We start from the raw sequence: 23688 nt of genomic DNA on the forward strand, positions 1-23688 counted from the left end.
TGTTCAGAGTCCCACAGAATTCCAGAAAAATCCCCACAAAATTCCAGAGAAGTCCCACAAAATTCCCTAAATCATTTCAAAACCCTACCAATTCACAGGAATGTCCCACAAAATCTCCACTGATTCCCAGAAAATCCCACCAAAATCCCACCAAAATCCCTAAATCTTCTGAAAACTCAACCAAATTCCAGAAACGCCCCATAAAATCACCACAGTTTCCCACAAAATTCAAGAAAAACACCACCAAATTCCCTAAATCTTTTCAAAATACCACAAAATTCTTGAAAAGCCCCACCAAATTCCAGAAATATCCCACAAAATGACCTAAATCATTCCAAAACTCTACCAAATTCCACAAAAACCCCACAGAATCTCCACAAATTCTTAAAAAATACATGAAAAATTCGTGATAATTTGTCAATTCTCTGCAGAATCCCACAAAATTCCAGAAAAGTCCCTCAAAGTTCCACAAACATCCCTCAAAATCTCCCCAAAATCCAACAAAATTCCAGAGAAATCCCACCAAATTCCCTAAATCTTCTCAAAACACGACAAAATTCTAGAAAAAAATCCCACCAAATCTCCACAAATTCCCACAAAATACATGTAAAAGCCCTCAAGATCCCTAAATCCCTCAATATCCCACAAAATACCATAAAAATCACACAAAACCTCCACAAGTTTCCACAAAATCTAAGGAAACTTCCTCAAAATTCTTCAAGTCTCCTCCAAACCACACAAAGTCCTTGAAAAGGCCTATAGAATTCCAGAAAAATCCCACCAAATTCCCTAAATCTTCTCAAAACACGACCAAATTCTGGAAAAAAATCCCACCAAATCTCCACAAATTGCCACAAAATACATGTAAAATCCCCCAAGATCCCTAAATCCCCTCAATATCCCACAAAATTCCAAAAAAATCACACAAAACCTCCACAAGTTTCCACAAAATCTAAGGAAACTTCCTCAAAATTCTTCAAGTCTCCTCCAAACCACACAAAGTCCTTGAAAAGGCCCACAAAATTCTAGAAAAATACCACCAAATTCCCTAAATCTTTTCAAAATACCACAAAATTCTTGAAAAGCCCCACCAAATTCCAGAAACATCCCACAAAATGACCTAAATCATTCCAAAACTCTACCAAATTCCACAAAAATCCCACAGAATCTCCACAAATTCACACAAAATACATGAAAAATCCCTCAAGATCCCTAAATCGCCTCAATATCCCACAAAATCCCACAAAAATCACAAAAAACCTCCACAAGTTTCCACAAAATCTAAGAAAACTTCCTCAAAATTCTTCAAGTCTCCTCCAAACCACACAAAGTCCTTGAAAAGGCCCACAAAATTCAAGAAAAACACCACAAAATTCCCTAAATCATTTCAAAATACCACAAAATTCTTGAAAAGCCCCACCAAATTCCAGAAATATCCCAGAAAATGACCTAAATCATTCCAAAACTCTACCAAATTCCACAAAAACCCCACAGAATCTCCACAAATTCCCAAAAAATACATGAAAAATCCCTGATAATTTGTCAATTCTCTGCAGAATCCTAAAAAATTCCAGAAAAGTCCCTCAAAGTTCCACAAACATCCCACAAAATGTCCTCAATATCCAACAAAATTCCAGAGAAATGCCACCAAATTCCCTAAATCTTCTCAAAACACGACCAAATTCTAGAAAAAAATCCCACCAAATCTCCACAAATTCATACAAAATACATGAAAAATCCCTCAAGATCCCTAAATCCCTCAATATCCCACAAAATTCCACAAAAATCACACAAATCCTCCACAAGTTTCCACAAAATCTAAGGAAACTTCTTCAAAATTCTTCAAGTCTCCTCCAAACCACACAAAGTCCTTGAAAAGGCCCACAGAATTCCAGAAAAATCCCACCAAATTCCCTAAATCTTCTCAAAACACGACCAAATTCTGGAAAAAAATCCCACCAAATCTCCACAAATTGCCACAAAATACATGTAAAATCCCCCAAGATCCCTAAATCCCCTCAATATCCCACAAAATTCCACAAAAATCACACAAAACCTCCACAAGTTTCCACAAAATCTAAGGAAACTTCCTCAAAATTCTTCAAGTCTCCTCCAAACCACACAAAGTCCTTGAAAAGGCCCACAAAATTCTAGAAAAATACCACCAAATTCCCTAAATCTTTTCAAAATACCACAAAATTCTTGAAAAGCCCCACCAAATTCCAGAAACATCCCTCAAAATGACCTAAATCATTCCAAAACTCTACCAAATTCCACAAAAATCCCACAGAATCTCCACAAATTCACACAAAATACATGAAAAATCCCTCAAGATCCCTAAATCTCCAAAATTTCCTACAAAATTCCTCAAAAATCACACAAATCCTCCACAAGTTTCCACAAAATCTAAGAAAACTTCCTCAAAATTCTTCAAGTCTCCTCCAAACCACACAAAGTCCTTGAAAAGGCCCACCAAATTCCAGAAACATCCCACAGAATCTCCACAAATTCCCACAAAATCTAAAACAAATTCCTCATAATTCTTCAAGTCTGTTCAGAGTCCCACAGAATTCCAGAAAAATCCCCACAAAATTCCAGAGAAGTCCCACAAAATTCCCTAAATCATTTCAAAACCCTACCAATTCACAGGAATGTCCCACAAAATCTCCACTGATTCCCAGAAAATCCCACCAAAATCCCACCAAAATCCCTAAATCTTCTGAAAACTCAACCAAATTCCAGAAACGCCCCATAAAATCACCACAGTTTCCCACAAAATTCAAGAAAAACACCACCAAATTCCCTAAATCTTTTCAAAATACCACAAAATTCTTGAAAAGCCCCACCAAATTCCAGAAATATCCCACAAAATGACCTAAATCATTCCAAAACTCTACCAAATTCCACAAAAACCCCACAGAATCTCCACAAATTCTTAAAAAATACATGAAAAATTCGTGATAATTTGTCAATTCTCTGTCGAATCCCACAAAATTCCAGAAAAGTCCCTCAAAGTTCCACAAACATCCCTCAAAATCTCCCCAAAATCCAACAAAATTCCAGAGAAATCCCACCAAATTCCCTAAATCTTCTCAAAACACGACAAAATTCTAGAAAAAAATCCCACCAAATCTCCACAAATTCCCACAAAATACATGTAAAAGCCCTCAAGATCCCTAAATCCCTCAATATCCCACAAAATACCATAAAAATCACACAAAACCTCCACAAGTTTCCACAAAATCTAAGGAAACTTCCTCAAAATTCTTCAAGTCTCCTCCAAACCACACAAAGTCCTTGAAAAGGCCTATAGAATTCCAGAAAAATCCCACCAAATTCCCTAAATCTTCTCAAAACACGACCAAATTCTGGAAAAAAATCCCACCAAATCTCCACAAATTGCCACAAAATACATGTAAAATCCCCCAAGATCCCTAAATCCCCTCAATATCCCACAAAATTCCAAAAAAATCACACAAAACCTCCACAAGTTTCCACAAAATCTAAGGAAACTTCCTCAAAATTCTTCAAGTCTCCTCCAAACCACACAAAGTCCTTGAAAAGGCCCACAAAATTCTAGAAAAATACCACCAAATTCCCTAAATCTTTTCAAAATACCACAAAATTCTTGAAAAGCCCCACCAAATTCCAGAAACATCCCACAAAATGACCTAAATCATTCCAAAACTCTACCAAATTCCACAAAAATCCCACAGAATCTCCACAAATTCACACAAAATACATGAAAAATCCCTCAAGATCCCTAAATCGCCTCAATATCCCACAAAATCCCACAAAAATCACAAAAAACCTCCACAAGTTTCCACAAAATCTAAGAAAACTTCCTCAAAATTCTTCAAGTCTCCTCAAAACCACACAAAGTCCTTGAAAAGGCCCACCAAATTCCAGAAAAGACCCACAGAATCTCCACAAATTCCCACAAAATCTAAAACAAATTCCTCATAATTCTTCAAGTCTGTTCAGAATCCCACAGAATTCCAGAAAAATCCCCACAAAATTCCACAGAAGTCCCACAAAATTCCCTAAATCATTTCAAAACCCTACCAATTCACAGGAATGTCCCACAAAATCTCCACCGATTCCCAGAAAATCCCACCAAAATCCCACCAAAATCCCTAAATCTTCTGAAAACTCAACCAAATTCCAGAAACGCCCCATAAAATCACCACAGTTTCCCACAAAATTCAAGAAAAACACCACAAAATTCCCTAAATCTTTTCAAAATACCACAAAATTCTTGAAAAGCCCCACCAAATTCCAGAAATATCCCACAAAATGACCTAAATCATTCCAAAACTCTACCAAATTCCACAAAAACCCCACAGAATCTCCACAAATTCCCAAAAAATACATGAAAAATTCGTGATAATTTGTCAATTCTCTGCAGAATCCCACAAAATTCCAGAAAAGTCCCTCAAAGTTCCACAAACATCCCTCAAAATCTCCCCAAAATCCAACAAAATTCCAGAGAAATCCCACCAAATTCCCTAAATCTTCTCAAAACACGACAAAATTCTAGAAAAAAATCCCACCAAATCTCCACAAATTCACACAAAATACATGTAAAAGCCCTCAAGATCCCTAAATCCCTCAATATCCCACAAAATACCATAAAAATCACACAAAACCTCCACAAGTTTCCACAAAATCTAAGGAAACTTCCTCAAAATTCTTCAAGTCTCCTCCAAACCACACAAAGTCCTTGAAAAGGCCCACAGAATTCCAGAAAAATCCCACTAAATTCCCTAAATCTTCTCAAAACACGACCAAATTCTGGAAAAAAATCCCACCAAATCTCCACAAATTCCCACAAAATACATGTAAAATCCCCCAAGATCCCTAAATCCCCTCAATATCCCACAAAATTCCACAAAAATCACACAAAACCTCCACAAGTTTCCACAAAATCTAAGGAAACTTCCTCAAAATTCTTCAAGTCTCCTCCAAACCACACAAAGTCCTTGAAAAGGCCCACAAAATTCTAGAAAAATACCACCAAATTCCCTAAATCTTTTCAAAATACCACAAAATTCTTGAAAAGCCCCACCAAATTCCAGAAACATCCCACAAAATGACCTAAATCATTCCAAAACTCTACCAAATTCCACAAAAATCCCACAGAATCTCCACAAATTCACACAAAATACATGAAAAATCCCTCAAGATCCCTAAATCGCCTCAATATCCCACAAAATCCCACAAAAATCACAAAAAACCTCCACAAGTTTCCACAAAATCTAAGGAAACTTCCTCAAAATTCTTCAAGTCTCCTCCAAACCACACAAAGTCCTTGAAAAGGCCCACAAAATTCAAGAAAAACACCACAAAATTCCCTAAATCATTTCAAAATACCACAAAATTCTTGAAAAGCCCCACCAAATTCCAGAAATATCCCAGAAAATGACCTAAATCATTCCAAAACTCTACCAAATTCCACAAAAACCCCACAGAATCTCCACAAATTCCCAAAAAATACATGAAAAATCCCTGATAATTTGTCAATTCTCTGCAGAATCCTAAAAAATTCCAGAAAAGTCCCTCAAAGTTCCACAAACATCCCACAAAATGTCCTCAATATCCAACAAAATTCCAGAGAAATGCCACCAAATTCCCTAAATCTTCTCAAAACACGACCAAATTCTAGAAAAAAATCCCACCAAATCTCCACAAATTCATACAAAATACATGAAAAATCCCTCAAGATCCCTAAATCCCTCAATATCCCACAAAATTCCACAAAAATCACACAAATCCTCCACAAGTTTCCACAAAATCTAAGGAAACTTCTTCAAAATTCTTCAAGTCTCCTCCAAACCACACAAAGTCCTTGAAAAGGCCCACAGAATTCCAGAAAAATCCCACCAAATGACCTAAATCTTCTCAAAACACGACCAAATTCTGGAAAAAAATCCCACCAAATCTCCACAAATTGCCACAAAATACATGTAAAATCCCCCAAGATCCCTAAATCCCCTCAATATCCCACAAAATTCCACAAAAATCACACAAAACCTCCACAAGTTTCCACAAAATCTAAGGAAACTTCCTCAAAATTCTTCAAGTCTCCTCCAAACCACACAAAGTCCTTGAAAAGGCCCACAAAATTCTAGAAAAATACCACCAAATTCCCTAAATCTTTTCAAAATACCACAAAATTCTTGAAAAGCCCCACCAAATTCCAGAAACATCCCACAAAATGACCTAAATCATTCCAAAACTCTACCAAATTCCACAAAAATCCCACAGAATCTACACAAATTCACACAAAATACATGAAAAATCCCTCAAGATCCCTAAATCTCCAAAATTTCCTACAAAATTCCTCAAAAATCACACAAATCCTCCACAAGTTTCCACAAAATCTAAGAAAACTTCCTCAAAATTCTTCAAGTCTCCTCCAAACCACACAAAGTCCTTGAAAAGGCCCACCAAATTCCAGAAACATCCCACAGAATCTCCACAAATTCCCACAAAATCTAAAACAAATTCCTCATAATTCTTCAAGTCTGTTCAGAATCCCACAGAATTCCAGAAAAATCCCCACAAAATTCCAGAGAAGTCCCACAAAATTCCCTAAATCATTTCAAAACCCTACCAATTCACAGGAATGTCCCACAAAATCTCCACCGATTCCCAGAAAATCCCACCAAAATCCCACAAAAATCCCTAAATCTTCTGAAAACTCAACCAAATTCCAGAAACGCCCCATAAAATCACCACAGTTTCCCACAAAATTCAAGAAAAACACCACCAAATTCCCTAAATCTTTTCAAAATACCACAAAATTCTTGAAAAGCCCCACCAAATTCCAGAAATATCCCACAAAATGACCTAAATCATTCCAAAACTCTACCAAATTCCACAAAAACCCCACAGAATCTCCACAAATTCCCAAAAAATACATGAAAAATTCGTGATAATTTGTCAATTCTCTGCAGAATCCCACAAAATTCCAGAAAAGTCCCTCAAAGTTCCACAAACATCCCTCAAAATCTCCCCAAAATCCAACAAAATTCCAGAGAAATCCCACCAAATTCCCTAAATCTTCTCAAAACACGACAAAATTCTAGAAAAAAATCCCACCAAATCTCCACAAATTCCCACAAAATACATGTAAAAGCCCTCAAGATCCCTAAATCCCTCAATATCCCACAAAATTCCACAAAAATCACACAAAACCTCCACAAGTTTCCACAAAATCTACGAAAACTTCCTCAAAATTCTTCAAGTCTCCTCCAAACCACACAAAGTCCTTGAAAAGGCCCACAGAATTCCAGAAAAATCCCACTAAATTCCCTAAATCTTCTCAAAACACGACCAAATTCTGGAAAAAAATCCCACCAAATCTCCACAAATTGCCACAAAATACATGTAAAATCCCCCAAGATCCCTAAATCCCCTCAATATCCCACAAAATTCCACAAAAATCACACAAAACCTCCACAAGTTTCCACAAAATCTAAGGAAACTTCCTCAAAATTCTTCAAGTCTCCTCCAAACCACACAAAGTCCTTGAAAAGGCCCACAAAATTCTAGAAAAATACCACCAAATTCCCTAAATCTTTTCAAAATACCACAAAATTCTTGAAAAGCCCCACCAAATTCCAGAAACATCCCACAAAATGACCTAAATCATTCCAAAACTCTACCAAATTCCACAAAAATCCCACAGAATCTCCACAAATTCACACAAAATACATGAAAAATCCCTCAAGATCCCTAAATCTCCAAAATTTCCTACAAAATTCCTCAAAAATCACACAAATCCTCCACAAGTTTCCACAAAATCTAAGAAAACTTCCTCAAAATTCTTCAAGTCTCCTCCAAACCACACAAAGTCCTTGAAAAGGCCCACCAAATTCAAGAAAAACACCACAAAATTCCCTAAATCATTTCAAAATACCACAAAATTCTTGAAAAGCCCCACCAAATTCCAGAAACATCCCAGAAAATGACCTAAATCATTCCAAAACTCTACCAAATTCCACAAAAACCCCACAGAATCTCCACAAATTCCAAAAAAATACATGAAAAATCCCTGATAATTTGTCAATTCTCTGCAGAATCCTAAAAAATTCCAGAAAAGTCCCTCAAAGTTCCACAAACATCCCACAAAATGTCCTCAATATCCAACAAAATTCCAGAGAAATGCCACCAAATTCCCTAAATCTTCTCAAAACACGACCAAATTCTAGAAAAAAATCCCACCAAATCTCCTCAAATTCATACAAAATACATGAAAAATCCCTCAAGATCCCTAAATCCCTCAATATCCCACAAAATTCCACAAAAATCACACAAAACCTCCACAAGTTTCCACAAAATCTAAGGAAACTTCTTCAAAATTCTTCAAGTCTCCTCCAAACCACACAAAGTCCTTGAAAAGGCCCACAGAATTCCAGAAAAATCCCACCAAATTCCCTAAATCTTCTCAAAACACGACCAAATTCTAGAAAAAAATCCCACCAAATCTCCACAAATTCCCACAAAATACATGTAAAAGCCCTCAAGACCCCTAAATCCCTCAATATCCCACAAAATTCCACAAAAATCACACAAATCCTCCACAAGTTTCCACAAAATCTAAGGAAACTTCCTCAAAATTCTTCAAGTCTCCTCCAAACCACAAAAAGTCCTTGAAAAGGCCCACCAAATTCCAGAAAAGACCCACAGAATCTCCACAAATTCCCACAAAATCTAAAACAAATTCCTCATAATTCTTCAAGTCTGTTCAGAATCCCACAGAATTCCAGAAAAATCCCCACAAAATTCCAGAAAAGTCCCACAAAATTCCCTAAATCATTTCAAAATACCACAAAATTCTTGAAAAGCCCCACCAAATTCCAGAAATATCCCACAAAATGACCTAAATCATTCCAAAACTCTACCAAATTCCACAAAAACCCCACAGAATCTCCACAAATTCCCAAAAAATACATGAAAAATCCCTGATAATTTGTCAATTCTCTGCAGAATCCCACAAAATTCCAGAAAAGTCCCTCAAAGTTCCACAAACATCCCACAAAATGTCCTCAATATCCAACAAAATTCCAGAGAAATGCCACCAAATTCCCTAAATCTTCTCAAAACACAACCAAATTCTAGAAAAAAATCCCACCAAATCTCCACAAATTCCCACAAAATACATGAAAAATCCCTCAAGATCCCTAAATCCCTCAATATCCCACAAAATTCCACAAAAATCACACAAAACCTCCACAAGTTTCCACAAAATCTAAGGAAACTTCCTCAAAATTCTTCAAGTCTCCTCCAAACCACACAAAGTCCTTGAAAAGGCCCACCAAATTCCAGAAACATCCCACAGAATCTCCACAAATTCCCACAAAATCTAAAACAAATTCCTCATAATTCTTCAAGTCTGTTCAGAATCCCACAGAATTCCAGAAAAATCCCCACAAAATTCCAGAGAAGTCCCACAAAATTCCCTAAATCATTTCAAAACCCTACCAATTCACAGGAATGTCCCACAAAATCTCCACCGATTCCCAGAAAATCCCACCAAAATCCCACCAAAATCCCTAAATCTTCTGAAAACTCAACCAAATTCCAGAAACGCCCCATAAAATCACCACAGTTTCCCACAAAATTCAAGAAAAACACCACCAAATTCCCTAAATCTTTTCAAAATACCACAAAATTCTTGAAAAGCCCCACCAAATTCCAGAAATATCCCACAAAATGACCTAAATCATTCCAAAACTCTACCAAATTCCACAAAAACCCCACAGAATCTCCACAAATTCCCAAAAAATACATGAAAAATTCGTGATAATTTGTCAATTCTCTGCAGAATCCCACAAAATTCCAGAAAAGTCCCTCAAAGTTCCACAAACATCCCACAAAATGTCCTCAATATCCAACAAAATTCCAGAGAAATCCCACCAAATTCCCTAAATCTTCTCAAAACACGACCAAATTCTAGAAAAAAATCCCACCAAATCTCCACAAATTCCCACAAAATACATGTAAAAGCCCTCAAGATCTCTAAATCCCCTCAATATCCCACAAAATTCCACAAAAATCACACAAAACCTCCACAAGTTTCCACAAAATCTAAGGAAACTTCCTCAAAATTCTTCAAGTCTCCTCCAAACCACACAAAGTCCTTGAAAAGGCCCACCAAATTCAAGAAAAACACCACAAAATTCCCTAAATCATTTCAAAATACCACAAAATTCTTGAAAAGCCCCACCAAATTCCAGAAATATCCCAGAAAATGACCTAAATCATTCCAAAACTCTACCAAATTCCACAAAAACCCCACAGAATCTCCACAAATTCCCAAAAAATACATGAAAAATCCCTGATAATTTGTCAATTCTCTGCAGAATCCTAAAAAATTCCAGAAAAGTCCCTCAAAGTTCCACAAACATCCCACAAAATGTCCTCAATATCCAACAAAATTCCAGAGAAATGCCACCAAATTCCCTAAATCTTCTCAAAACACGACCAAATTCTAGAAAAAAATCCCACCAAATCTCCTCAAATTCATACAAAATACATGAAAAATCCCTCAAGATCCCTAAATCCCTCAATATCCCACAAAATTCCACAAAAATCACACAAAACCTCCACAAGTTTCCACAAAATCTAAGGAAACTTCTTCAAAATTCTTCAAGTCTCCTCCAAACCACACAAAGTCCTTGAAAAGGCCCACAGAATTCCAGAAAAATCCCACCAAATTCCCTAAATCTTCTCAAAACACGACCAAATTATAGAAAAAAATCCCACCAAATCTTCACAAATTCCCACAAAATACATGTAAAAGCCCTCAAGATCCCTAAATCCCTCAATATCCCACAAAATTCCACAAAAATCACACAAATCCTCCACAAGTTTCCACAAAATCTAAGGAAACTTCCTCAAAATTCTTCAAGTCTCCTCCAAACCACAAAAAGTCCTTGAAAAGGCCCACCAAATTCCAGAAAAGACCCACAGAATCTCCACAAATTCCCACAAAATCTAAAACAAATTCCTCATAATTCTTCAAGTCTGTTCAGAATCCCACAGAATTCCAGAAAAATCCCCACAAAATTCCAGAAAAGTCCCACAAAATTCCCTAAATCATTTCAAAACCCTACCAATTCACAGGAATGTCCCACAAAATCTCCACCGATTCCCAGAAAATCCCACCAAAATCCCACCAAAATCCCTAAATCTTCTGAAAACTCAACCAAATTCCAGAAACGCCCCATAAAATCACCACAGTTTCCCACAAAATTCAAGAAAAACACCACCAAATTCCCTAAATCTTTTCAAAATACCACAAAATTCTTGAAAAGCCCCACCAAATTCCAGAAATATCCCACAAAATTACCTAAATCATTCCAAAACTCTACCAAATTCCACAAAAACCCCACAGAATCTCCACAAATTCCCAAAAAATACATGAAAAATTCGTGATAATTTGTCAATTCTCTGCAGAATCCCACAAAATTCCAGAAAAGTCCCTCAAAGTTCCACAAACATCCCACAAAATGTCCTCAATATCCAACAAAATTCCAGAGAAATCCCACCAAATTCCCTAAATCTTCTCAAAACACGACCAAATTCTAGAAAAAAATCCCACCAAATCTCCACAAATTCCCACAAAATACATGTAAAATCCCCCAAGATCCCTAAATCCCCTCAATATCCCACAATATCCCACAAAAATCACACAAAACCTCCACAAGTTTCCACAAAATCTAAGGAAACTTCCTCAAAATTCTTCAAGTCTCCTCCAAACCACACAAAGTCCTTGAAAAGGCCCACAAAATTCTAGAAAAATACCACCAAATTCCCTAAATCTTTTCAAAATACCACAAAATTCAAGAAAAGCCCCACCAAATTCCAGAAATATCCCACAAAATGACCTAAATCATTCCAAAACTCTACCAAATTCCACAAAAATCCCACAGAATCTCCACAAATTCACACAAAATACATGAAAAATCCCTCAAGATCCCTAAATCGCCTCAATATCCCACAAAATCCCACAAAAATCACAAAAAACCTCCACAAGTTTCCACAAAATCTAAGAAAAATTCCTCAAAATTCTTCAAGTCTCCTCAAAACCACACAAAGTCCTTGAAAAGGCCCACCAAATTCCAGAAAAGACCCACAGAATCTCCACAAATTCCCACAAAATCTAAAACAAATTCCTCATAATTCTTCAAGTCTGTTCAGAATCCCACAGAATTCCAGAAAAATCCCCACAAAATTCCAGAGAAGTCCCACAAAATTCCCTAAATCATTTCAAAACCCTACCAATTCACAGGAATGTCCCACAAAATCTCCACCGATTCCCAGAAAATCCCACCAAAATCCCACAAAAATCCCTAAATCTTCTGAAAACTCAACCAAATTCCAGAAACGCCCCATAAAATCACCACAGTTTCCCACAAAATTCAAGAAAAACACCACCAAATTCCCTAAATCTTTTCAAAATACCACAAAATTCTTGAAAAGCCCCACCAAATTCCAGAAATATCCCACAAAATGACCTAAATCATTCCAAAACTCTACCAAATTCCACAAAAACCCCACAGAATCTCCACAAATTCACACAAAATACATGAAAAATCCCTCAAGATCCCTAAATCTCCAAAATTTCCTACAAAATTCCTCAAAAATCACACAAATCCTCCACAAGTTTCCACAAAATCTAAGAAAACTTCCTCAAAATTCTTCAAGTCTCCTCCAAACCACACAAAGTCCTTGAAAAGGCCCACCAAATTCCAGAAAAGACCCACAGAATCTCCACAAATTCCCACAAAATCTAAAACAAATTCCTCAAAATTCTTCAAGTCTGTTCAGAATCCCACAGAATTCCAGAAAAATCCCCACAAAATTCCAGAAAAGTCCCACAAAATTCCCTAAATCATTTCAAAATACCACAAAATTCTTGATAAGCCCCACCAAATTCCAGAAATATCCCACAAAATGACCTAAATCATTCCAAAACTCTACCAAATTCCACAAAAACCCCACAGATTCTCCACAAACTCCGCAAAAATACATGAAAAATCCCTGATAATTTGTCAATTCTCTGCAGAATCCCACAAAATTCCAGAAAAGTCCCTCAAAGTTCCACAAACATCCCTCAAAATCTCCCCAAAATCCCACAAAATTCCAGAGAAATCCCACCAAATTCCCCAAATCTTCTCAAAACACGACAAAATTCTAGAAAAAAATCCCACCAAATCTCCACAAGTTCCCACAAAATACATGTAAAAGCCCTCAAGATCCCTAAATCCCTCAATATCCCACAAAATTCCACAAAAATCACACAAAACCTCCACAAGTTTCCACAAAATCTAAGGAAACTTCCTCAAAATTCTTCAAGTCTCCTCCAAACCACACAAAGTCCTTGAAAAGGCCCACAAAATTCAAGAAAAACACCACAAAATTCCCTAAATCATTTCAAAATACCACAAAATTCAAGAAAAGCCCCACCAAATTCCAGAAACATCCCACAAAATGACCTAAATCATTCCAAAACTCTACCATATTCTGGAAAAAAATCCCACAGAATCTCCACAAATTCACACAAAATACATGAAAAATCCCTCAAGATCCCTAAATCCCCTCAATATCCCACAAAATTCCTCAAAAATCACACAAATCCTCCACAAGTTTCCACAAAATCTAAGAAAACTTCCTCAAAATTCTTCAAGTCTCCTCAAAACCACACAAAGTCCTTGAAAAGGCCCACCAAATTCCAGAAACATCCCACAGAATCTCCACAAATTCCCACAAAATCTAAAACAAATTCCTCATAATTCTTCAAGTCTGTTCAGAATCCCACACAATTCCAGAAAAATCCCCACAAAATTCCAGAGAAGTCCCACAAAATTCCCTAAATCATTTCAAAACCCTACCAATTCACAGGAATGTCCCACAAAATCTCCACCGATTCCCAGAAAATCCCACCAAAATCCCACCAAAATCCCTAAATCTTCTGAAAACTCAACCAAATTCCAGAAACGCCCCATAAAATCACCACAGTTTCCCACAAAATTCAAGAAAAACACCACCAAATTCCCTAAATCTTTTCAAAATACCACAAAATTCTTGAAAAGCCCCACCAAATTCCAGAAATATCCCACAAAATGACCTAAATCATTCCAAAACTCTACCAAATTCCACAAAAACCCCACAGAATCTCCACAAATTCCCCAAAAATACATGAAAAATTCGTGATAATTTGTCAATTCTCTGCAGAATCCCACAAAATTCCAGAAAAGTCCCTCAAAGTTCCACAAACATCCCTCAAAATCTCCCCAAAATCCAACAAAATTCCAGAGAAATGCCACCAAATTCCCCAAATCTTCTCAAAACACGACAAAATTCTAGAAAAAAATCCCACCAAATCTCCACAAGTTCCCACAAAATACATGTAAAAGCCCTCAAGATCCCTAAATCCCCTCAATATCCCACAAAATACCATAAAAATCACAAAAAACCTCCACAAATTCCCACAAAATCAAAAAAAATTCCTCAAAATTCTTCAAGTCTCCTCAAAACCACACAAAGTCTTTGAAAAGGCCCCTCCAAATTCCAGAAACATCCCAGAAAATGACCTAAATAATTCCAAAACTCTACCAAATTCCACAAAAACCCCACAGAATCTCCACAAATTCCCAAAAAATACATGAAAAATCCCTGATAATTTGTCAATTCTCTGCAGAATCCTACAAAATTCCAGAAAAGTCTCTCAAAGTTCCACAAACATCACACAAAATGTCCTCAATATCCAACAAAATTCCAGAGAAATGCCACCAAATTCCCTAAATCTTCTCAAAACACGACCAAATTCTAGAAAAAAATCCCACCAAATCTCCACAAATTCATACAAAATACATGAAAAATCCCTCAAGATCCCTAAATCCCTCAATATCCCACAAAATTCCACAAAAATCACACAAAACCTCCACAAGTTTCCACAAAATCTAAGGAAACTTCCTCAAAATTCTTCAAGTCTCCTCCAAACCACACAAAGTCCTTGAAAAGGCCCACAGAATTCCAGAAAAATCCCACCAAATTCCCTAAATCTTCTCAAAACACGACCAAATTCTAGAAAAATATCTCACCAAATCTCCACAAATTCCCACAAAATACATGTAAAATCCCCCAAGATCCCTAAATCCCCTCAATATCCCACAAAATTCCACAAAAATCACACAAAACCTCCACAAGTTTCCACAAAATCTAAGGAAACTTCCTCAAAATTCTTCAAGTCTCCTCCAAACCACACAAAGTCCTTGAAAAGGCCCACAAAATTCTAGAAAAATACCACCAAATTCCCTAAATCTTTTCAAAATACCACAAAATTCAAGAAAAGCCCCACCAAATTCCAGAAACATCCACTTCTACTTGACTCCCTGTTCTAATGTGTAATGTCAGTATCATTCTGCTGCTTATTAAAAATGATTAATAGGCAAAATATGGGGTCAGAGGATGCAGAACTCATGTTTTTAATCTGCCCCCAAATATCCAAAGTACTGTTTCCTTTCAGTGGAGAAACGAATGAATTTAAATCTTCTAGTTTTGCTTAAAATTGCTGCATCATTTCTGAAGGCTTTGCTATTACCCAAATTCCACTCAAAATTGGTAGTGAGGTCTCAAGTCACTCTTGTTATGGGTCATGAAGTTCTGCACAGAATAGAAGAACCATGTGAGTCTTGGTGTGAGGCCACTGAAGCAGAGTTTTCTCTCTGGTTTCACTCACCCAACTCTCTTGTCATTCACAGGATCCTATAAGCACGTGAGATCAGTCTTAGAAAATAAATCCAAACTATTGCTTCTCTACCATAAAAAGTGTGGAAGTTACTTTCTGTTGTTTCCATTCTGATTCGTTTGTGTGAGTATTTCAGGTCCTCAAATTTGTCAGTGTCCTACTTGATCATCACATTTAATCCTTTAGAGGTGCTAAAGATGCTCTTGTCTAAAATGACTTTGGGGAACAGTCATTCTTTGATCTGCACTCAGTAATTGTTTGATTTGCTCAAAGGACTGTAATCCTATGACAGAAGAAGAGCAATTAAATATCAGAATTATTCAATTACTCTTAATGTAGGGATTTAAATGTGTTTTGTTGCATTGTAGTGGTTTTGAATATTTTAAGACACTTGCACAGGCATAGGGTCTGAAACTCATAAAACAAGAAAAATGCCTAATTGCTCTATGCATGGATTATTTATAACTGTGTGGTCTATGAAGGAATAAGAGTCCATAAAAAGAATGCCACTGAGTGTTAAAACCAATCTGCTTGCTACATTTTTATTGGGAGGAGAGTCTTAGCTCTTTGGTTTCAGAAACATTGTGTTATGGATATGGTTCTTGCTTTCTAATTTTAAATCAGAAAGAGGAGGAGTAAATATTGGTTGAGGAACTTGGTGTATCAGGGTATAATTACTCTATAACAGATGAAGCCATGAAGCCTTTGGAGATTTCTGTTCTATTTGCTCTGAAGTTTAGACCTTCTAATTTACTTGGGAGGGGCAGGGAGAGGTTAGAATTACTGTATCTGCATATGGATTTGGGGAGGCATACCCTGAGTTAGGCAGAAGTGTTTATGTCAGCCTACCTCTCTCTCTTCCTATTTATTTTCTTGGTTCGTTTCTTCTCTGCTCTCTTAATGAACACATGGATTTAAACCTCTTAGGGCACACTGAGGCTTCCTTCTGGTTCTCTCCTTGTCTGGAAGATACCAGCATAGGTTATGCCGGTGCATGGGTTTTGTCTAACAAGCTTGGCACAGAATTTGTTCAAGGCTGGCAAATGGTGGCATCAGGAATGCAAAATACATTTAATTTCATTGAACGTGTAAAATGATTTCCTCCTGAATTCCCTTAAGTGATGCAATTCAGCCCAGAGTCAAGTTTTACATCCAAGTTGTTACAGAAATAGTAATAATTCAGTCATATAATGGCTGAAACAGCACTGCTATAGTGCACAATTCAAATCTGTCCCTACAGTGGTACTAAAATCAGTTATCACCTTTGAAAGCTTCTCTGGACACTTGGCACTTAAATTGATCAATTGATCCATTAACGCTCCCCTTTTGCTAACCTATTGGTTAGTTGGTCTCCTTTAATTTTCCCCTTTGGTGAAGCAATTCCACTGGTCTACATGTAATTATGGTCCTACATGCCTTTTCAAAAACTGCATTTTGGGAAGCTTGTGCTGGTTTTTTTGTGGGAGAAGTAGGGAAATTGTTGTTACCTGTGGTAACTATCCAGAAAAGGAAAAGAAACCCCAAACCCCCATAGCTGATGTACTATATCTATCTGGTTTATATTTCACATGACCTAGAATTTGTTACCTGTGGCTGAAGGGAAACAAACAAACAAAAGCTACAAATGATAAAAAAGTCACAACTGAAAGAGGTGTAAGTTGTGAAAATGAGTTGGAAAGAAATGGCACTTGGAGTTGGATTAGATATAACAAGACCAGGCTTGCTCTGTTCTGAGAGTGAGGAATAATAGAAGAGATTGAAAAGTAACCTTAGCACTCAAGGGTCAAGAAGAAATAATGTTGGTTATTTTTCTTAACAACATCTTTTGATTTTAAATTTTCCTCTGATAATTGGCAGTATAGCAGAAGATGTATTCAGCAGCAACAGCAAATCTGTGCCACATTCAGTTTAACCATTTACCCATAGACTAGGAAATCAATGCTGTTTAATAAGGATAAAGGAGGGCAAAATTGTGATTCAAAACACTTTTCCTTCATAAAGCAAGTATTTTGTTTAAGCATTTTTAAAAATACAATACTGCTTCAGCAGAGTGTCCTAATAATGAAATAGTTTGTTAAATGTATACATTCAAATAGCCAGTAACTCTGTATTTACAGAGCTAATAGTGCTCTTGCTGGAAACACCAGGGAGGATAAAAACACTAAGTGGTTATTTTGCTTGGGAGAAAAATGATTCGGCTTCAGCAAATTGTCTGCTGATATTGAGGATTCTCAAACAACACATACCTTCCCATCCCTTGTCTACCTTGAAATCCCATTTCAATACGTTTCATTATCCTGTAAGTTAAATAAGAAAAGCTAAGAACGTAGGCAAGGCTTAACAGTGATGATCCATGTGAAGAGTGGTTATTTTTCTGTTTTACATTAAAAATTGAACAGGCTTTGAAAAGAAGCAGGCCCAGGTATTGTTTTGAAGTGAATTGTAACATCAGCAGAAGTCACAGAACTATCTACAAAGCCTGGGCAAGATTTTAACCTTTTCATTACCCAGATGAGACTTGCAGATTAATCCTTTTTTCCAGAGAAAGAAAAAGAGAGTAATCAACATGTGAAGAGACTTTATAAACTATTAGAGACAGTAAAGAAAAGAATTAAACTTCAGAAAAGGTAGAGAATAAGGAGATGCTTTATAAGCTGAAATATTTTTCTGTTAAAGCTATGGAGATGGACAATAGTGATCTGAAAAAACTCCTTTAATTCATGACAGAGTATATTGGGAGGAATGGCGGGTTCAAAGTGTGGATTTTGAGCAAAAGGTGGAGTAGTTGGGATACAGTGAGGTGCTGGAACAGAGGGGGGAGAAGTAATAGTTGAAGATTTAGGGCCATTGTAGAGGCAAAGAGAAAACTTCTGTTTCCAGAGAAGCTCACAGAGACAGATGAAGAGAACTTTTGCCTTTGAATAACTCGTCCTTAAAAATGACATCCCTAGATTCATTGACCCATACACACCTCATAGTGATGTGAAATGGGAGGAGTGAACTGATGACAGATTTCCGGGCAGCTGGCATCAGAAAAATAGAGAGCTATAACAGAAATAGCTTTCTTGTGAGAAACTCCATAGATTAGCAGAAGAAGACTTCTGTTTCTCTACAAAGACTGATGAAAAGACTAGCAGGAATTGGGACTGTTTTAAACACCAAAGTTCCAAACTTTTCTGTCTCTATATTGTCATGTGAGCAAGGGAATGGTTGGGTAGTGGGGGATAAAAGAGTTTTCTGGAAGTTTATTCTGGTGTTCTTATTCTTGTAGTTTTGTTAATAAACTTTCTCTATTCCTTTTAAATTTTAAGCCTGTTTTGTTCTTGTTCTAATCCATATCTCACAGCAAGAAATAAGTAAGTTTTTCAGTAATTTTTTTAGTTAATGCTTAAAAACCATGACAATAGAGAATATAATGTGTAGGCTCCCCAGTGCCCAGCTCAGAGGGACAATCACTGCCCTGGTCCTGCTGGCCACACTGCTGCTGACACAGAAGGCCAGGAGGCCACCGGCCTCCTTGCCCACCTGGGCAAATGCTGGCTTCATGTTTGGCCCCTGTTGGCGAGCACCCCCATGGCCTTTCCTGCCAGGCAGCTTTCCAGCCACTCTGCCCCCAGCCTGGGGCACTGAGGGGATTCTTGGGACACAAGGGCAGGACCCAGGCCTGGCTCTTCTGGAACCTCACCCCACTGGTCATACACCATCAATCCAGCCTGTCCACATGCCCCTGAAGATCCTTCCTACCCTCCAGCACATCAACACTCCCACCCACCTTGGTGTCATCACAAATTTCCTCCTGAGGATACCCTCAATGTCCTTGGCCACATCAGCAGGACAGACATTGAACAGGACTGGCCACGGGGGCCACCACTACTGACTGGATGCTAATTCAATACAGCACCATTCCCCACCACTCTCTGGACATGGCCATCCTGACAGTTCTTAACCCAGCAAAGAGGGCCCCTGCCCAAGCCCTGGGCTGTCGGCTTTTCCAGGACTCTGCTGTGGGATACAGAGTCTAACGCTTGGCTCAAGTCCAGAGAGACTCCATACACAGCTTTTCCCACAGCCCTGAGGCGCATCATCCTCAGCGCAAAGGACATCAGGTTGCTCAGGCAGGACCCGCCTTTCCTAAACGCTAAATCAGGCCGGGCCTGATCCCTCAGTTGTCCTCTCTGGGCCATGTGATCCCCCTCACGATGATCTGCTCCAGAACCTCACCAGGCCCCGAGGTCAGGCTGACAGGCCTGCAGTTCCTCACATCCTCCCTGCAGCCCTTCTTGGACCTTGGGTGTCCCATTGGCACCTCCAGTCACCTGGGACCTCCCTGACTGGCCAGGAATGATGACAATAAAGGATGGGAGAGTTGCTTGGCAAGCTCTTCCATGGGCTCCCTCAGCACCCCTGGGGGACTCTGGGCAGCCCCATAGACTTGTCAGGGTCTTAGCAGCTCTGTAGGTCACCAATTACTTACACCGGGATTGCAGGGGGTCAGGTCTGCTCCCTGTCCCTGTGTGCCAGCTCAGGGGACTGCTTGTCCTCCAGATAACCCATCTGACTCCTGAAAGCTGAGGCAAACAAGGCATTCTGTACCTCAGCCTTTTCCTCGTCCCTTGTGATCATGTTCCCCTCACCCTCACATCAAATAAAGAGTAGATTTTTCTTTGGCACTCCTGTGTTCCTAATCTCTTCTAATAAAGACTTTTTATTGTCTTTTACAGTAGTGGCCAGATTAAATTCAATTATTTTTTGCCTTCTGATGATCCTTTTTATCTGGTGTTGGGGCCAAATGCTGGGACACATGCTTGGCTGGATGGGTAATAAAACGGTTGGCCACCAGCAAAAGGCTTCTTTTGGGATGTTTAGGGGAGGAACACAAGGTGGGAGAAACGAGAACTGCAAGTCATTGGAAGAAGAACTAGCATAGGGAAAGAGAGGGACAGAGGCCTAAAAAAGGCCTTTGTGATGAGGCTGGGCTGCATGGAAACCGCCTGGCCCCTGGAACAAAGGGCGGCCGTGCCCACCAGGCCTTTGTGACCCGCGGTGACATCGTGCCCAGAGGCCATTGTGACGTGAGTTCGTGTCGTGACTGTGGGGGCAACAAATCCCTGCAGTGGCCACTCCCAGGAGAGCAGCTCTCTGAGGAGGCAGCAGCTTCTCTGGAGGAAGCAGCTCCCCTGGGTGATTGTGGCCAGTGTTCGTCAGAGCACTCCCACAATGTGGAAGAAAGAGGAGGCAAATGCCCATGACCAGCCCCATGAGGGGCAGTCACTGCTATCCAAGCAGCAAAAGGTGAGGGCTGGGGATGGAGGGAGAGGCTGCAGTGGGAGGTGGGGGAAGCCCTGGGGCACAGACAGCCAGGCCTGGCACCAGGCCACGCTCTGCAAGGGAGCCAATGATGGGATGGCTCAGGCACAGCAATGACCCTGAGGCAATGAGCACAGCTGGGAACCCAGCCCAGCCTGGCTGCTGTGGCCAGCACCTGCCCTGGGCTTGCTGACACGTGGGAGACACCGCGCTCACACAGCCACCTCCATCCCACTCCTACCCCTGCTTCCCACAGGTGACCCACAGCCAGCCACAGGGACCACCTCAGGTCACCTCAACAATCAAGATGCCACGCGGCAGTGTCACACAGACACAGAGACTGTCTGTGTCCGACTTGCCGCCTCTCCATGGCCCTCAACTGCCACTGGAACCTCCTTGCCAGCTCAGCCCTCAAATTCAAAGAGCAGCCTCTGCAAGGCTCAAGCTGCCCCCTCTGCCAGCAGCAGCAGCCTCTGGGTCTCCTCCCAGAGGCACAGCACATGTTGTGGGCTCTGTGGCCAGTGGCTACCAAGAGCTCATGACACCTTCACCATGGGGAACTCTGGCTGCTGGTGGGGCCTGGGAAACACCTTCCCTGGCAAGCAGAACAGAAGGGTTCTGGCATGGGTCAGCGGCAAGGCAGGACCATCGCCTGCCACCCGTGCAACCCGCACACAGCGTGCAGATCTGCACTGGGAGCCAGCCGGCTTGGCAGCACCTGGGGCACTCTGAGACAGAGGTGCTCCTCAAGCTTCTGGAAGGGCATGGTAGCAGCACCTGCAGTGATGTGTTCAGAGACCTGGGCCCATGTCTTCGTGAGAACAGGCCCATCGAGTCCACCCAGAGAACCACAAAGTGGTTGAGTGGGCGCCAAGGGGCAGAGGCAATTCATCGTCCAGCCAAGCAAAGTGCGCATCGCAAGCAGCTGTGCCCAGAGGATGACGAGGCTGTGATGCTTCGTCTCTGTAAAATGAGTAAGCAGCTGGAGGAGATGGAAGACAAAGTGTATGATGTGATGTTTAGAGACATCTTCTCCTCCCTAGAAGACAAAGAAAGCCCCGTAAGGTCCACATGCATCTCCAGGGATCCACCAAGCCCCACCCTGAAGCCAGCTGTAGGCCCCTCGGACCTGCACAGTGCATCCAGCGTGACGGAAGTTGCTGCAGGAGAGACACAAAAGTTCTCCCAGCTTGTGTCTCTTGACCAGTTGTTGGCCGAGCTGGACCCTGTTGCAGACAACTCCATACCTTCTGATGCTCTCGTCAAGGGCTCCACAGGAGAGGCAGAAAACAACACAGAGATTGCACATCCTGACCTGTTGGAACAGCTGTGCTCTGTCTCTGGGGACTCGCCATCAAGTACCCTTCTAAACCAGGTACTGGAAATATGGGATGAAGAAGAGCTCCATGACAGAGCAGCACCAGGAGAGATGCAGAGTGAGCCAGAGAGCGCGCTGTCTCTCCCAACACAGGAAGAAGAAGAGGAAGAGACAGCACCAGCGGCAGACGGTGATCCCTGCAATGAGGGGCACAGCGAGCCTCTCCCCATGGCTCTTCCTGAAGAGGCAAAGATGTCTCTGGTTTGTGCCTCGCCTGCCGAAACCATGGAGGAGATTGAAGTGGAATGGCTTGAGGCTGGCTGTGCCCAGGCCGCCCCTCCCCAGGAAGAGCCCCGCAGGGCTGGGGAGCCGGCAGGGGCTTGCCCGCTGCCTGCCCAGCCCCTGGCACGCAGCGCTCCTGCTTGCCCCGCCGGCAGCGCAGCCGTCCCGCAGCCCCCGGCCCCACGGCCATGGCGCTCCATCGCCAAGACGGCCCGGCGGGCTCTGCGCCGGCTCTTCTCCTTCAGCTGCCTCAGGGGGCAGCGAGAGGACTGAGCCCAGAGCCAGAACCAGGAGGAGGCCCTGAGATGCCAGCTCCCCCTGAGAATGGTCGGCTCCCAGTGGCAGGTCCGGGTGGCATTGGCACCCCACCCCAACTTTACCCCCTACTCCCCTTCTCACTCTCTTCTTTCCCATCCCTATCCCTCTACCCCACATTTCTTGTTAAATCAAATCCCCATTGTTTCTTTCCCATCCCTACCTCTATACCACACGTTTCTTGTTAAATAAAATCCCCATTGTTAACTTTGGTAGATGGTCTCTTTGGCACCTTCATTCACACACAGGCATCTCTCACTGACCACACCTTACCAGGGGCACACACCTGCACACAGCACTCCAGGTGTGGCCTCCCCATAGCCCAGCACAGAGGGACAATCACTGCCCTGGTCCTGCTGGCCATGCTGCTGCTGACATAGAAGGCCAGGAAGCCACCAGCCCCCTTACCCACCTGGGCACATGCCAGGTCATGTCAGTTTGGATACTCTAAGCCAGCACCCCCATGGCCTTTCCTGCCAGGCAGCTTTCCAGCCACTCTGCCCCCAGCCTGGGGCACTGAGGGGATTCTTGGGACACAAGGGCAGGACCCAGGCCTGGCTCTTCTGGAACCTCACCCCACTGGTCATACACCATCAATCCAGCCTGTCCACATGCCCCTGAAGATCCTTCCTACCCTCCAGCACATCAACACTCCCACCCACCTTGGTGTCATCACAAATTTCCTCCTGAGGATACCCTCAAT

General features: G+C 40.7%; 1 protein-coding gene across 2 annotated transcripts; it reads left to right on the forward strand.

The window, feature by feature from the left end:
* The first annotated feature begins 18977 nt into the window (after positions 1-18977).
* LOC147653212 (uncharacterized) lies at positions 18978-23200 on the forward strand. Of its 2 annotated transcripts, XM_086890162.1 has the most exons (3): positions 18978-21055; positions 21327-22445; positions 22542-23200. In XM_086890162.1, exons 1-3 carry the CDS (start codon positions 20981-20983, stop codon positions 22941-22943), a joined length of 1596 nt encoding a protein of 531 aa, XP_086746288.1. In that variant the 5' UTR covers positions 18978-20980; the 3' UTR covers positions 22944-23200. The 2 variants fall into 2 exon arrangements, with proteins under 2 accessions (XP_086746288.1, XP_086746287.1); XM_086890161.1 differs by having other exon boundaries at positions 21327-23200.
* The last annotated feature ends 488 nt before the right edge of the window (positions 23201-23688 follow it).

Source organism: Cyanistes caeruleus, chromosome 5, assembly GCF_971803275.1.
Source record: "Cyanistes caeruleus chromosome 5, bCyaCae1.hap1.1, whole genome shotgun sequence".
Taxonomy (NCBI): domain Eukaryota; kingdom Metazoa; phylum Chordata; class Aves; order Passeriformes; family Paridae; genus Cyanistes; species Cyanistes caeruleus.